Below are 16,079 nucleotides of genomic sequence, written 5' to 3' on the forward strand. Positions count from 1 at the left end.
AGCCAGGCCTCAGGCAAATGGGTCGTTTGGATGCAGCGTGTGATGGCATGCAGCACAGTGGATGGGCCGGGCTGGCAGCTCGGGCGGCGGAATGAGGCGTGGGCCTCAGATGTGCGTGAAGGCTCACGTCACCGAGCATGGATGGAACATCCGACACCGAAAGGGAACCGTTGTACGCGAGACGGAGACGGAGACGGAGACGCGATCTTCGGTATTGCAAGTCCCTCGGGACCCAGGCGTGGCCACCTACAGTACTGTACAATACCCACGGTATCCAAGATGATTGCTGTCCAGTACATGGATCCTTGGCGAGTGTCAGGACGGGCACACGATGCGGTCAGTAGCCAGGCGGCCACGCCCGGGCTGGCTGCATATTGCCTTTGCGGATCTACCAATGCGGTATGCGCATAAATTGTCTGGTCGCCTTGTACGGGTGCACAAGGTTGTAGGCGTCGGCGCCATACTTGTTCTGCGCAAAACGGCAGATAGAGGTTGGGGGCTGCGCCTCGCCATTGGCAAGCCGCCAAGCACCCACATGTTTGACATGTCGTTGGTTGGTGTGCTCACGGCGTGTGTGTGTGGTTGTGCTGGTGCGCCTTGGTGCGTGGGTGAGCAGTGAAGGTCTGCCTACCTACAGGCAGATACTGCTACTGTACTATTTCTGCTCGGCCAGCGTTCCGGCCGGTTCTTACTTGTAAAGCCTTCTTTCCGCGCTCGCGGTCCCTTACGCGCTCACCTGGATCTAGACTGGACTGGATATACCTCCACTTGATTCGATTCATCTTCGTGGAATCGAATCGCCAGGATGGCCCGAGCCACTGAAGCCGGTGGCACGACCGTGACAGTCCATACCCTAGCCGAAGCCATGAGTGCGCCTTCGGGCCCGCCCAATGTCGTCGTGCTCGAGAGAGACTACCAAGAAGATAATGACAAGAAGCTCCCCAGTGCATCCGAAGATCTCTGGATCAGCTCCGTGGATGGGCGGTATTCGTCCCCGCCTGTACCAGTTCGGGTCGGACCCTTGAATAATATCCAGACATTCTACGTGTGTCCATGACCCAGCAGCAGATGTGACAGAGGAGGCGAGCTAATAAATCCCCAGATTCACAAAGATATCCTCACCCGGGCTGAGTGGTTTCGGAAGGCTCTTTGCGGCGAATTCAGGGAAGCTGAGGAGCAAGTCATTGACCTGCCCGAAGAGGACCCTGCGATATTTCACTTTCTAGTCGCTTTCCTATACGAGGGTCGCTTCGAACCTATCCGGCCAGCAGCGAGTGCCCTAGGTGAGTAAGACAGGTTCGCTGTTCATTGTCTGGTGTGGATAAGCTGACGCTATCTCAGAACCAAGGATCGACAAGGGAAAAGGCGTCGAAGTAGCCCCAGAACCAGCAGAGGCCTCAGACTCAGGTTCGTCTGACAATTCATCTGGCTCAGAACGGAGTTCAGGTAGCCCAGGGCCGGGGTGGAGATATCGTCGCCGACGGCGTGTGCAGCTTAGACAAGCCGCCGCGGACCGGAGCCAGGAGAAGCAACCTGGTGTTCATCGACCTGGGTGCGGTTGTCCTCGATGCCTCGCCAGACGGGATTTCGCCATGTGCTGGCACTGTGGTGCTCGCCGGTTCCCTGGCGAAAATGGAGGGCATAGAGTCCAGGCTCCTGGGCGGCATCCGCCGCCAGTGCCCTACCGACCAGTCCAGGCCGGCCCGCCGCCTTTGCAAGACCATCCCGTGCGTATCCAGGGCGAGGACTTGCGGACATGGCTGCTGGCTTACGAGCTCAACCTTGACGTCTACATATGCGCCAACCGCTTCCTCATGGACGACTTTCGCAAGGCCGTAATGCGCTCGTGTGTCGATATGCTAGAGACGGCAGGGGCAGATGCCGCACAGACCGAGGTTCTGCAACTGACAAAAAAGCTATACAACGGCGTACCCGAGATCGATCCCTTGCTCAAGATGGTGCTAGCACGAGTGGGTTTCCTCCAGCCCCTGCTGTGGAAACGAGCGCCAGAGGAAACAAGCGAGTTTCTGGTTAGCAACCCAGAGCTAGCTGCTGCGATACTGAGGGAAACAGTCATGAGGCACGATGCCATCTCAGGGGTGGCGGTCTTTCCCTCGATGGAACACGCAGGGGAAATGGGGAGTACAGCATATGAGAATGAAAGGCAGCATCTGGAGAGGACGATACCCTACTATTAGCATAACAGGATGGAGGGCAAATAGCAGCAGGATTTATGAGAGGAACTTGGCATCGTTACGGCATGGGTGGTGTTCGACTCAGGTATCAAGGGGAGTGAAGACTGTGCCCGGCAGTCAGCAGCACTGCTGTTTTGTCTAGACCCGTGGGATTTTGTATCTATCAGGTCGCTACATGGATGCATATTATGATGACTCCCCTCCCTTTCTACATCAGTGGCAGCATATCCAATCTCTAATCGAGGACGTCGTCCCTCAGGCTAAACAGTTGTTGCAGGACTTCCTCCGACTTGGCTCTCAGGGCAGAGTGGTACATGACGTTTGTCTCGAAAGTCTTGGCCTTGACCAGCTTGGCCACGTCTCGAGCGAAATCGTAGTCGACGTACATATCCTCGACATAGGATGCGGCATAGACGGGGACCTTGTTCTGGCGGAGTTTCTCCTGGTCGTATAGCGCAGGCCAGTCGTCACGGTTCGCCAACAGCTCAGCCTCCTCGCGCAGGGCTTGCAGCTCCGGGTATGTCTCAAAGAAGAATGGGAAGATCATCTCGCCCGAAAAGTACAGCGGGCCGGTTGTCGAGGCAGAAGAGAAGTCTGGGTCAAGCCAGGGGAACGATTCAAGGGTCTTGCCGACACGGTGAGCCGACCAGCAAGAAGCCGAGCCGGGACCGTCGCAATAGATGGCCTCGTGGATGATGGCGTAGATGATGTTGGTGTCGAAGGGATTCCAGCCCTCTAGTGGCACAAGGGATGCCCTTGTAAAGAATCCGAACTGATCAAGAGAGGACTTGAGGTGCAAAATAGCCGAATGGACGTTGTCAAAACCCCCATGGCCGCCAAAGGCAAGACCCATTGTCAAGAGGCGAGGAACAGTGAGTGAGCCACCAGAGGGTAGAGGAACGCCTCCATCTTTACTCTCGATGTATTTGGCGATCTGACGAACGGCTTCGACATCCTCGGGGAATTTAGCATAATACTGCTCATTACGCTCCACCACTCGTCGGAACGTCGCCTTGTAGACCTCATCAGGGCTCTTGCCAACAGGAGCAAGACCACCCGTGAGAAAGACCTCCCTGAGACCCTCTGGATGCATGGATAGGTAAGACAGTGCGACGAAGCCTCCGTACGACTGTCCAAAGATGGACCAGGGCTGCTTCGGCGCCGACCATGAGGCGGTCAGACACTTGCGGACGGCCTCACAATCACGGACCGTGTTATCCTGACGCATGAGGCCGAGATACCGCGCCCGGCCCTCGAGACCGCCGGGCACGAGTTTCAGCATCTCGGCACTCACCGGAGTGCTCAACCCGACGCCACGGTGGTCGAGCAAGAGGACCTGATACCCCTTTGCGAGGGCGGGGCGGGTGAGAGGATGGTCCTGAGGCTCCCGGTTGCCAAAGCCAGGTCCCCCCTCGAGGTAGACCATGTAAGGCTTTGGCGCATCACCAGCAGTGGTGCCGTCCTCTTCATCCTCGGGTGGGAAGATGGGAGCCTCGTACTTGCGAACGCGGCGGGCAAAGAGCGTGATGGAGGGTCCCTCAAGGTCTGTGTAGTCGAGGGGCACCTGGAAGAACAACTCGGTGACGCTCAGCTGGCCGGGAAGGACATGGGAGGTGCTGCTGATGAGCTTGGCCGGGGGAATGGTGAGGACGTCGGGGCCAGGCATGATGGGCGGTGTAATTGAGACGGGTGTTGTTAGTTGGGTGACGCCGAGATGGTTGATGGTGGGGTTTGGCGGATGATACTTGCTATCTGGAGCTGCTGTAGTGGGTGCAGGAGGTTGGACACGGTGAGACCTCTGCAACTGAGCCCTGATCAAGGCCTCTTTTGTACGAGTCTGGGCCAGCTACAGCTAATTGACTGCCAATGTGATGTGCTGGCAGTGCGCAGTGTTTATCTACAATCTGCAGGTGGTATGTCGCTGTTTACTACTGTATCAGCGCTGTTTGTGCCCACTCTGGGGAACGACCTGCAGCATCACTTGCAGGTTGACTATCGAGAGGTAGCCATTTCTGGGTAACCAACGGGCGAAAGAGCATTTGACGATACGATAGGAACATGTTATTCGCTATCAACAACCTGGTTAGATCTGGAAAAAGTCGAGTTGCTGCCAGTGGGTGACATGTACAGGGTAGCGAGGTCACAATGACCACTACAAGGGTTCAGATGACAGCCTCCAGGTCGAAGCGTCACTACTTATTCGGAAATCTGACATGATATGAAAGCAAAGGCAGGCATGACAATCACAATAAGGTAACATACTGTACTGACACCTGCTTTACTCGAGAAGGTCACGTTTCCTGACAAGTGACTGACTGAGTGTCCCTCGGCTCGGGGTATTAAGCGCCCACTTCCACCTCCACAATCCGACCAGCATTGGAGATTCGGCCCAGGATGGCTCCGAGACACGGAGATGGATCTGATAATCGCGTGTTTTCTGCGCCGGTACATACGTAGGTGTATGTACGCAGTCTCAGACATTTCTCCTTCCTGTCAGGTGTCGGTCACATGAACAATGCATGAACACGACCGGGAAACAGGGTCGCATCTGCCTTTAAGCCGCATCTTTCTTTTCGCTGCCGATTCAACGACGGAAGATCTGACTTGAGATCCGAGTCGATTCGGAGCTAAAAAATCCCCTTTAAACCAGCCCCCCCTCCTTCCTTCCTTCCTCACCCCGGGCATCAAAGAATTGGCAAGAGGTCGCCGTCCAGTGCTACCTTCCTTTCCATTTTAGGTCCCCACAGCAACAACCAAGCCAATCAACGCCAACCTTCCCCACTCCGCCCTGGCACTTGCTCGCCTGCTTCTTCGGTGCCTTTTTTCAAGCCTGGCAAATCTCTTTCCCTTTTCCTCCCCTTCAAAAACTTGGCTTTTTTTCTCTTCTTCTTTTTAATACTTCTCTTTTTCCTTCTTCTCCTCCTCATCCATCGCGGCCAAAGGGCATGGAGTATCTTCACCTCGCGCACACGCTGGCAGATGCTTTCAACGCCCTCGCCGATGAGGTTCAGACACTGACGGATCGCAAGACTGTCCTGGAGCACAAGCTGCGCTTCGCCCATGAACAGGTGAGTCCGACTTTTTAGCGGCTCCTCCACTCTCCCGGGGGAGCTCTACAACGCATACACACACACACGCACGCGTTGGGGTAGCCGCCTCGGTTGATTTCAAAGCAAATCCTCCTCTGCCCATATGCGCATGCCTACCCAAGCCGCCCTATGCGCACGCAATCCGGCTTTTCCCTGTCGTCCTTCCCTGCCCAGTCCGAACAGCTTCTGGAGATCGCTCGGCGATACCGGAGCTGTCGGCACCCCCCAGTCAGCATGATGAGATATCATTAGCTCTAGATCAAGAGCAGCTCCCAGCTGCCGAGATTGACACCTTTTACCAACTCTGACCTGACATCCCCTCCTTCTTTTCTACATCGCACTTCATCTCATCTTTCAATGTCCTCGTTGCTGACTCGAGACCGCAAAAAGTTCCAGTACCTGGCAGACAAATATGCCCCGGCGGCGCCAGAGATAGCCGATACCCTGGCTAAGCTCCAGATCCCTCCGTATATTCCACTTGATAATTCGTTGCCTGTACCGCTACCACGGTCATACAACCCCGGCTCTCAACATCAGATTGCCCTCGTCATCCGCGACGGACGTCGAGTTGCCAACCAGCTTGCCTCGCTGGGCGACGCGAGCAAGACCACAGGCTCTAGCAGAGAGGCCTCGTCTCAGGCCTCGGACGTCGCTACCTCGATGTCGACGGCGTTAGAACAAGACTTCACGGTCCAGGGAAAGAAGGGCCATCTCCAATGCCCGTTTTCCAAGCCGGCCACGGCGAGCGGCTCTGGGGACCAAGATGAGGGCGTGCAAGACACCACACCGCACCATTCTATGGACCCCATCTGCGCAGCCATGTACGCAGAGTCCACGTCTCAACAAGCCCGTACCAATGGCTCGTCGACGGGCAAATGCCCCATCCGATACATGGACAAACACTCGCCAGCCGAGATTGCCCACTATGTTGAGACGCACAAGCATGAACTTCCTCGCAGCCATGAAATTTGCCTCCGCCGATACCAGCGTGACGAAGATCAGATCAAGAAAATAGACTCTAAATATGGCGACATCGTGAGCATGATTGAGGGACTGGGCCAACTTCATCAACCCATGCTACCCGAGGCGGAGGATGATCCGACGAGACCGAGTGATGTGGCACAACCTTCAAATGAAAGAGTCGAGAATTGGGCTCAGGCCGTCAGCGTGAACTCGGATCCAAATGATGCTCGAGAACCGATCCAGGAGGACGGCGACCGACAGGGCCACTTCGACCGACCGTTCAGGGAAGTGCGTGTAGGAGAGTCTCCGAGCCGGCCATGGGGAATATCAGTTCCGCCCTACGATCCCTCTACACAAGATGACAACCACCCGCTCTCTCCGCCGCCCGCACCCGTTCGCATGCCGAGTCCGATCCCGAGTGTAAGGAGCGCTCGAACACCGACAAAGAATACGCCTGGGAAATGCCCATTTGACCACACAAAATTTGCCGCGCTAGGTGGAATGCCCCCATCCATCAAGCATGACCCACCAGTCTCCGTTACACTCGAAGATGCCGAACCATCACGATCTTTTTCGCCCGTCAAGGAGACGGCGCCTCCTCCAGAACCCACAACACCACCACAACCTGCCTTTATCAACCCCGACATGACCAAGGGGACGAGCAATTTGCCTCAGATGATTTTTACGGGACCTGTGTTTATTGGATATCCAATGGACCAGGCTATACAATTCATGAACCAATATCGGGGGAGCCAGTAAACCACCCACCTGTTAATACCTCTGCTTTTCTGTTTGCGATTTTGCGTCTTAACAAGAATGCATAAGCGATGGCGTTTTGGGAAACCTTTTTGAGAAATTCGAGTCTTGCTCAAGGGACGGGAGCGTTGATATTTGCAGTTGTCTGCTGCTTGAAGAGAGCAGCACATTATTACACATTGACGAAATGATATCCAAATTGATTTGCCGCAACATGTGTGCACAAGGCCCCTGATTGATTTTCTCTGTTCATATCTCGTCCGCTTCTATCAAGTTTATTTGTTCGAGTGCTCATCCAGTCATGCATGCATGGCTCCTTGGTGTAACATAACAAACATCCATGTCCAGAACGCCATCTAACCCATGAATATTGACGCCCGTCTTCCCTTGAATAATTCCCATCATTACTGCCCCTCTATCTGGCCAGTCCATTCGTTGTTCTGTCTCCCAAGTAGATATGCCATCTTCAGGCCTAATCCCTTCTCTTACTCGACTCCTCATCGTCGTCGTCATCGTGGTACCCATTCTCCAAGCCATCCCTCTCCCACAGCGAAATGTCATCGTCAGACATGAGCACAGCCGCATCCTCGGGGTCCATCAGAGGAGAATTGTCCGAGTCTAGGTACCCAGCCTCGCCCTCCTCGGTGGTGGCCAGGGCAGCGGGGTCCAGGCCCTCCTCGCGGGCGAGCTGGGCGGCCCGGGCCATGGTGCGACGGTAGATGACGAGGCCGACGACGAGACCCACGGTGGCGCCAATCAACATGCTCAGGTAGTTGATGGCCTTGTCGCCGGCCGTCATCGTGTCGCCCTTTTCGGCGAGGAGGGCGATACGGCTGCCGATGAAGACGTGGACGAGCAGCTTGGGGCTACGGAGGTTAGTAAAACGTTCTTTTTGTGTGTAGAGTAGCAACATACCTTGACAATGCAGTCGAGAGGGTAAAGCTCAGCGGGGTGATGCTGGGAATGGTGGCCAAGAAGCCATTGCTCAAGCTAAACGGCAGCGGGCAGAAGCGGATGGCCGTGAGGTACCAGATGCCCTCCTGGCGCAGGACCTGGCCCAGGGCGATGAAGCGATGGTCCCGGCCGACCATGCGGTCAACGTAGCCGCTGAGGACGGTTCTGCTAGCAAGGAAGGCACACAGAGCGCCGAGGGTACAGCCAGAGGCCACGATAGGCCACCCCCACGGGAACCCGTAGACGTAGCCTGCGATGGTGCTCGCAGTCGAGTAACCCATGACGGGCGGGAACGACGTGACAAAGACGAGCAAAAAGGCCAGTATCCAACCACCAGGGAGAGCGCGCCACTTCTCGGCGACAGGATCGAGCCATTTGAAAAAGGCGTGCGAAAAGATGATGGCCAAGACGCCCAGGACAGCAATAACGACGGCGCCGAGAGCGGCGAGGAGCCGCTGCAGGGGCGACATGCGGAGGTAGATCTTGAGGGTCTGCTCGCCGAGGAGGTTCACCGACGCCCAGATGCGTCGCGCAAAGCCCGGGCTGGCTCCGGCGACGCTGCTCCTCCTCCTCCGCATGAGAGGGTTCGAGAGGCGACGAGTGTGCGATGTTGAATCGGAGGTGGCCCAGGGAGGGCGATTCGGCGAGGGCGACGGGGTGCTGCGGTCCGGCGAGAGGGCCAGGGCCTGGGCGGTGGAATGATAGTCGGCGGGCATTCTTTCTTTCTTCTCTTCTCGTTTAGAGAGGAGAGTTCGGTATTTTAGTATGTAAAGTTGAGGTGTTTGCGCGCGCGGGGGCTATGCAGCCATGTCTTTGACGGTAGTATGGGAGATGAGATCCGGAACGCGCGGAAATGGGATGTTCAAGGGAGGAGTATTGGGTGGCGCGATTGAAGGTTTTGAAGGGGAAATAGAGTCGTAGGTGAACAGAAGAGTTGATTGATAGTGCTAGCAGCGATGATTGACAGATGTACAGCACTCGATGAAGCCAAAGTGATGTATGCGCATCGCGGGACGTGGTTGAAGCTGAAGCTGTTGTTCGTTTTAGATGACGTTGCTAGTGTCAGCATTTCGGCCCCACTCTCCACGACTTGTCCAGACTAGGTAGGTGTAGGTATTCAGCTTAGAACACATCACATCCATCACAGAGCATAGTATAATAGGTATTGTAGAACATCGTCTTATTTTACTGCTTTACTTCTTTCTTTCTATCCTGCCTCGCGTCGTCATCGACGTCCGCTTGGCCCCTTGGGCGGGTCGCGCACCAGAAGCCTGACCTTGCCGTCGCCAATCTCGACGCCCTGGCTCAGGATATCCACCTCTTCCTTGTCATCTGAGTCGTTGCCCTCCTTGGAAAGCGACTTGTCCCAGCTGCGAGCGTCGATGCCCAGGATCCCTCCCATGTTGTTGCGGTCTCCAGGCACCGAGAACTCCCGGTACGCGTACCTCCACTCGTTGAGAAAGTTGCGGATAGCCCTGCCCACCTTGTCCTTGCCATTCTTGCTGTGGTGTCCAGATCCAGTGATGGCGTAGATGGGCCGGGATTCCCTGCCGTTCTCCATGAGAACCTTCTCCAGGTACTCAACCGCCTCCTCGGGATGCAGACCGTGAAGGTCCACATAGAGCTCCAGTCCGCTCGTGTTGCCCTTGTTGCGCTCTTCATACAGCTCCCGAGCAGCCTCACGATGCGCCTTTCGCATGAGATCGTTCTCGCTCTGTCCACGAAGGCTCAGTGCCTTGGCAGCTCTGGCGTCATTGCGGTTCCAAGCTTGTGCGGCGCTGTCACGTCAAGTTAGCCCATATGTCTTCAACATGATTCAGAACATCCAATTACAAACCTTTGCAGGAACTTGTTGCGAAGGCCGCCGTGCTTGATAGCTTCCTGGCGAGCCTTCAGATACGCCTTATTGGCCCGTTCGCCCGTCTCCAGCCAGGGGATATGCTTGGGGTTGGGGATTGCCTGGGCTGCGGCACTATTCTCTCCGTTTCGCGTTGACGGGGCGTTGCCGTTCCGTCCCATTCCTCTCTTAGACTCAGGTCGGGGCGATCCCGGACTGGGGAGGGCGACATCTTGACAATATCAGCCAGCGAGCTCAGTGTCATATTCTCCTTGTGCCCGTGGCCATGGCCGCCACGCTTCCCGTGGTGCTTTTTGCCTTGTTTGATAGAAGCAGACCCCAGTGAGGGGAAAGCATCATTGTCATCAAGAGCGGGTGCAGAGGCATCTGACTCTCTAGTCTGGTGCCGACTGCCGGGACGAGACCGCGCTCGAGGGCTGGAAGTGCCATGCAGATGCTTCAATCCAGGTGGAGGCGTAATGCCAATAGCGGGGAAGTTGTTGCCCCCAGCAAACCCACTAAGGTGATCAGGAGTTCCGGGTCGGAGCGATGGGAACGAGTTGAGATCCTGTAGCTGCAAGTTTCCTTGCTTTGACGGCGGGGTGTTGGCTCCATCGAGCGCAAGTTTGTTCATCAGCTTTGCAGGATCATGCGAGAAGATACAAGTCTCTCCCGCCAGGCAGTTACCCATGACCCAATATCTGCAAGGGGTGTTAGAACTGCCAACACATGGTTCATGGCACAAAGACTTACTTGCAGAGATGGTTGCTGAGGTCATGACTGAAGCGACAATCTGCACGCAGACATTGACCTGTCGACATGTAGAACTTGCAGATGACCCCAGACTTTTGTTGGCCAAGAGGAGTAGTTGGGCGGCCTTCGACCGACTTTCCGATCAATACGTTCTTGGGTTCCTCCAATGGGACTCCGCCAGACTGAGCATTCTCTTGGGCCTGGCTCTCCATGAAGGAGACAATGGTGGCGCTGAGGTCATAGCCGTGGAGTGCTAGAGCAGCCTCAATCTCGTCGTCTGTCTTGGCTTGTCCGAGAATGGAGCGCAACATATCATATGGAGACATGTCGGCTGATTGCGCCGACATGGACGAGAATTCAGGTGCGGCAGCGTTGAGCCCGCTGGAGACGACACTCGATGCGCCGACAGACGAAGTCACGCTGACTGCATCATCGTTGACAAGCCACTCAACGTTTTCGGCCTGATAGTCTCCCAGAATCTCAGTTGCGGGGGTTGGATCACTGGCAAACTCGTATGCGTTTAGGTTGGGGCTATGGGGGATCACAGGAGTCGCGAGGGCCAGGCGAGGCGAGGCGCGCGGTGATGAGAAGGGCGAGGCTGTCGAGGACTTGGCCCTGCCAAAGGTGGAGGGGACGAAGCCCGGAGGAGCAAGCGGGCTCACGGCGAGTCTTGGGGATCCAGAAAGAGGAGTGGGCGAACCGCGCCAGGAGGCCGGAGAAGGACGTCGCAAGATGGTCTGTCTTATTGGAGGCGGCGACGTGGAGGTCCCTCCTCCGTCGCGATAGCGCCATAGAGCGTCTAATATGGCGTTGTCGAGCGAGACGCCAGTAAGGGACGTCTCCTTGCGGAAGAGCTCCTCAAGCCTGTCTGTCTTGTCCTCATCCTCCAGTGTCACATCCTGCAGGATGGGCAGGCACATCTCGTAGTGCTCGTCCGAGACCATGGTTGCGGCGCGTTTCCCCTGAGCGTAGGCCAAGTGAAGTGTAATACGGGGGAGAGGGGGTTGCAGCTATAGCTCTAGTCGGAACGGGTCTCGCGAGATGGCGCAACAGGACGAGCAGTGATTTGGAGCTAAGGCGGCAGCTGGAAGCGGTCGAATATGGTTTTCAGGCGGGATGGTTTCGCGTTGGAGCAAGCAAGAACAAAGAAAGGGAGAGAGGCTGTCACGGTCTATGGTCAGCCTAGCTGGACGGGCAGATGATGCGTGGCCGTCCCGGGGGACGCGGCAACGCGGAGAAGCAGAAGGGACAGATAGTGGAGGGAGATGGGACAAAGGAGGTCCGATGGAGGACTCTGCCGGGGCGGGAGGGCACTTACAGATTAAAAATAAGAGACAAGAAAGAAACGAGAATGAAAAGAAGGAGAATCGCAGATGAGACACAACGAAGTGAAAGCAAAAGAAGCGCACGCGCAACAAGAAGTTATAACAACGGGAAAAGGAGGAGGAGATGAGTTTAGATGGACGACGCCCAGATGGTAAATGGTCGCCCGGGGGGTGGGGGGAGGCGGCCCCAGCTGCACTGCACCTACCTTCTTACCTGTCCGTACTTACTGAAGGCACTGAGCTGTAGGGGGCACGAATCAATTACAGAGGATGGGCAGGGGCGCTAGTAGCGGGAGGATCCCACTGGACTTGTCTCGCCGGTTGGAGCTGGAGGCACGGAGCGGATGGAACAAGGGGCTGGATCTGCTTCAGTTGGCGTTTCGAGACTGTAGGTCCTGAGTTCGCTCGGTGGCGGCCGTCCTTCTATTTCTATTTCTATTCCATGACCACGATGACAGCTTTGATTGCTCACAGACAAGTCTTCCCAATGCCTTCTTCGCGAGGCGGAATCAGGGACATCCATCCCATTGTCGAGGTGCACGTGTCTCCAGAGCTTGGTGGTACCGCGTACTAGTCTAAATGAGCAAACCCTCGACGGCAGCCCATGTCATATCGCCCCCCGATCCAATGCGATGGATGTCTTGGTTCAGGTCTTGTTTAAGCAAGGCGGGAACTGGCCCAGGCCGCAAGCTGAAAAAGATTCGTCATTGACCCAGGTACAAGCCTGAAAACTGCACCCAACTCGCAGCTGTTCACGGCCAGCTTCATCCAGGAGACGGCTAAGCAACCTCAAGCCTCCTAATTACGGAACACCAAGGGTCCAACTCCAGCGGGGGGAGCCTATTCAAACCAACTCAGCACACGGGCCATCGGATACGGTCTATTTAGAGCCCTCTCTCCCTGGTGCCCCTGGCTCTTGTCCCTGGCCAGAAGAGCAAGCGAAGGGGAGAGCAAGCAATGCGAGTTTCAATTCGGACGCTCATCATAGAACCAATACTACTGAGTGGACAGCATGGCCTGTACGGACTCTGTCTCCCTCACGAGCTCTGCCGTGGGTGATTCCTAGTCGCTGGGCGTTGAGGCAATCAGCTGCTTCAGCTTGAACGAGCTCCCTCTGTTGGCTCCTATTGGGCGAAGATGACCCCCCTCTCCACCAACATCCAATTGGCGCAGACATGCTCGACTAGGTAGCTGGGGGTGCTAATCTTATAAATCCACACTTGCCAAAGGAGTTGGTGATTCAGCTCTCTTGTTTCCACAGAGATACACAGTCGATGCTATTTGGACGGGCAACAGTTGAGTTGCCCTTCTTTCAACGCAAATTAAAGACGCCAGTTTCCCCTCTTTTTCAAGTTTTGCCTCGAAACAACTCGGTGTGTCTATCCGATCAATCATGTCATAGCCCCGTTTGACCTCGACTGATAGTGGGTTTCTACAGCCTCATCATCCCTGAGATGCTTTCAACATCTCGCAACAGCCACTGTGATTATGTGCAGCGTTTGATAATGCCTTGTCTTATCTAATCTCATGCTTTGCATATCTACTCGTCTATGTTGATCTAGTCTCGTGTTGCCCTTGTTCGGGTCATCTATCAAGAACCCACATACAACTGCCGTCTCACGTAAAGGTGTCGTTTCAGGGTATCTCGTCATCGTCATCTCCTCCAAAACCAAAGCTGAAGCCGCCTCCACCCCCTTGCTGCTCATATTCGGTTCCGCCAACTGCAGCATCCCACTTGCGCTTCTTCCCGCTCTTTCTATCGGCCAAGTCCAACGCCCTCTCCAGGACATCTGGGTAGCTGGTCTTCATTCGCTCCGTGAAGAGCCCAAAGGGATCTCTAACGTTGTCATCGAAACCACTGACCTGATCGGCCTTGTCCCTCAGGAACGAGATGACCTCTGATACTAGGTTCAAGCTCGGCGACTGAGGCACAAAGTTTTGGGTCAGGGCAATGCCGCTCTCGAGGTTGACCACCAGGTGCCACCATCCACTTGGCACATGCAGGATTTCGCCTGTCCCGCAGATGCCCTCAATACACTCAGGGAGCTGCCGTGCCTCTTCGTGGAAGGCAAGAAGCCACTCGGCGATACTGAGGGGGCTCGTCACCTCGCTGCTGTCCTGGGACACGTAGACTCCGGGAACCTCGGTCGTAGGAGGGAACATGATCCAGTATTTGGCTCCCTGGATCACAGCGTTCCAGGCACTCGTCGCGTTGGGGTCCTTGTGAAAAGTCGAACCGCTTCTCTCAGGTCCAATGATCAGCCAACGATGAGCAGGCCGTTCATCACCGAGAACCTCGAACAGGTCAGGACCGAAACAGTCTGGTCTCCAGTATGCAGCATCTGGCTTATCACGGCCCACCGTGATGCCCATCTTTTCCGCAAACTTGCGATCAAACAAGTAAAGAGGACTCTCGTCCTTGTTGTTCTTCATATAGTTGCAGTAGGTTGCGAATGGCCAGTCGACAGCCTCGGCGCGGAACTCGACCTGGGCATACTTCTCGAGAAGTGAATCGATCGTCCATTCCGAACACACTGGCCATTCCTGGATGCATTTCGTAAGGATGAACGGCTGCTCAGTCCATTTCTCGGCATACTGCTCGTACGTCAAGTTGTCGAACCGACGGATTTGGTTTGCCTTGGGAATGTTGGAGGAGAACTGAGAGAGAGCCACATGACTGCAAGCAAATGGTCGATGTAGGACATCTGAAAAGACGTTGCTGCAGTCAATCTTGATCTCCTGGCCACCCGGAAACCCAAGAACTGTTGACCTCCACGATCCTTGCCATCGAATGTCTTTGCTGTCTTTGGGTGGTGACCTATGTCCGGCTTAGCCGTTGCTCAGATAGATACCTCAGGCCTAAGATGAAAAACATGACACGGCAGCATCCTTGTCATGAGTCAGAAAGCCAGAGTCAAAAGTACTCACTGCAGGAAAAGAGGCTTCCATAACTCGTCTGAGTGGCAAAAGGCGTAGAAAAACTTGCACGTGTGGCCAAGTTTCAAGAGGGCTGAGGCGTCAAAATGCTCCAAGACCAGCATGATAACCTCGTCTGGGAGGAAGCCCCACGCACCGACTGAGCGTCGAGCATTACGACCCGTAAAGAGATACTGGTTGCCCAAGGGTTTGAGTCCCAGAGGATGCAGAGGAATTGAGTCAGAGTGAGATTGTGACTCGGAAGAGTCATTGGTCCTGTCACAGAGGGCGCTGTGGCCATTCTGAGCAATGGCCGAGGGCATGATGGGTGGTGATTTGGTGTTGGCAATGGACCAAAATTGCCGGCCTCGAGAAACAGCTCGCAAGGTTCAGAGGATGAAATGAAGAAACAAGATTAGAAAAAAACGAGCAGCCGAGAATACAGGGGGTCTAACAAGGCTGGCAAGCGGAGCGATGAACCGGAGGTAGGTAGGTATGATACGATTTACAACAAAGCGCAGTGATGTACCAGATGCAGCAGATTTTAGTGCGTAGGGCGAAGGAGAGGGAGGAGGAAAAATCGGCTGAGGATTGACAGGCAGGCCCGAGGAACAGCCACAGGCGGTAACGAGAGAAGAGACAGACGTGACAGTGACAGTACAGTACGTGTGCAGGCCCTGGGTTGCAATCCTCTTGATGAATGATTCACAGTTGAAGCATGGGTTCCCCTCCAGTTACTGGAAGTGTGGTCTTAGGCGAGTTTACAGGGCTGTCACATTGCCCCCCCAGTTCCAAAACTGAGGCTCACTTGAAGGAATGGATGGTCTGACAATGAGAGCAACAATGACCAAACAATCCAGTCACCACCATCAAACGGGGGGTCATCGTAGGTGGCGGGAGGTGATCCGTGAGTGGAGGGGCTTGTGTTTTTTTTTTCTTTCCCTCGAGGGCGGGGCAAAGTGGGATGCAGCGCGGCCTTCCGTTGCAAGAAAAAAAAAAACTCCCCAAGAGAGAAAAAAAAACTGACTCCGACCCAGCACTCAGCAGGCACCCAATGTACCCTAATCGGATGGCCCACTTATAATCGCTGCCCCTCCAATGATTGGCTGTCCGTTCTTGAGGTAAGCGGGTGGGAAGCAGAGGAAAAAAGGACCACCTCCACGACCGCCCCTCATCGACTTTTTTTCTCTTCTCCTTCCCTTCATACTCCATCAAAGGAAAAACAACCACGATTTACTACACTTCCTAGATTCCTCGTCAGTTCTCGTCATCTTTGCGAGAACCTTGAATC

General features: G+C 55.2%; 6 protein-coding genes across 6 annotated transcripts; 2 read left to right on the forward strand and 4 right to left on the reverse strand.

Annotated features, from left to right (window-relative positions):
- Positions 1 to 805: 805 nt before the first annotated feature.
- MRS44_002970 (uncharacterized protein) lies at positions 806 to 2,198 on the forward strand (the record flags this gene model as incomplete). Its single annotated transcript, XM_065623029.1, has 3 exons — positions 806 to 1,045; positions 1,103 to 1,283; positions 1,342 to 2,198. 3 exons carry the CDS (start codon positions 806 to 808, stop codon positions 2,196 to 2,198), a joined length of 1,278 nt encoding a protein of 425 aa, XP_065479101.1.
- Positions 2,199 to 2,430: 232 nt separating this feature from the next.
- Positions 2,431 to 3,861, reverse strand: MRS44_002971 (uncharacterized protein; the record flags this gene model as incomplete). The annotated part of the gene is made up of 1 exon (XM_046278261.1): positions 2,431 to 3,861. One exon carries the CDS (start codon positions 3,859 to 3,861, stop codon positions 2,431 to 2,433), a length of 1,431 nt encoding a protein of 476 aa, XP_046137083.1.
- A 1,279-nt stretch (positions 3,862 to 5,140) lies between these two features.
- MRS44_002972 (uncharacterized protein) lies at positions 5,141 to 7,006 on the forward strand (the record flags this gene model as incomplete). The annotated part of the gene is made up of 2 exons (XM_065623030.1): positions 5,141 to 5,263; positions 5,543 to 7,006. 2 exons carry the CDS (start codon positions 5,141 to 5,143, stop codon positions 7,004 to 7,006), a joined length of 1,587 nt encoding a protein of 528 aa, XP_065479102.1.
- Positions 7,007 to 7,475: 469 nt separating this feature from the next.
- Positions 7,476 to 8,673, reverse strand: MRS44_002973 (uncharacterized protein; the record flags this gene model as incomplete). The annotated part of the gene is made up of 2 exons (XM_046275256.2): positions 7,476 to 7,869; positions 7,919 to 8,673. 2 exons carry the CDS (start codon positions 8,671 to 8,673, stop codon positions 7,476 to 7,478), a joined length of 1,149 nt encoding a protein of 382 aa, XP_046137085.1.
- Positions 8,674 to 9,182: 509 nt separating this feature from the next.
- On the reverse strand, positions 9,183 to 11,491 carry MRS44_002974 (uncharacterized protein; the record flags this gene model as incomplete). Its single annotated transcript, XM_065623031.1, has 4 exons — positions 9,183 to 9,735; positions 9,795 to 10,026; positions 10,092 to 10,495; positions 10,548 to 11,491. The coding sequence occupies 4 exons, from the start codon at positions 11,489 to 11,491 to the stop codon at positions 9,183 to 9,185; spliced, it is 2,133 nt and encodes a 710-aa protein (XP_065479103.1).
- A 2,016-nt stretch (positions 11,492 to 13,507) lies between these two features.
- Positions 13,508 to 15,111, reverse strand: MRS44_002975 (uncharacterized protein; the record flags this gene model as incomplete). The annotated part of the gene is made up of 2 exons (XM_046268268.2): positions 13,508 to 14,690; positions 14,801 to 15,111. 2 exons carry the CDS (start codon positions 15,109 to 15,111, stop codon positions 13,508 to 13,510), a joined length of 1,494 nt encoding a protein of 497 aa, XP_046137087.1.
- Positions 15,112 to 16,079: the final 968 nt, after the last annotated feature.

The sequence above is a fragment of the Fusarium solani genome (assembly GCF_023522795.1).
Source record: "Fusarium solani strain SB1 chromosome Unknown bctg00000001, whole genome shotgun sequence".
In the NCBI taxonomy this organism is placed as follows: Eukaryota; Fungi; Ascomycota; class Sordariomycetes; order Hypocreales; family Nectriaceae; genus Fusarium; species Fusarium solani.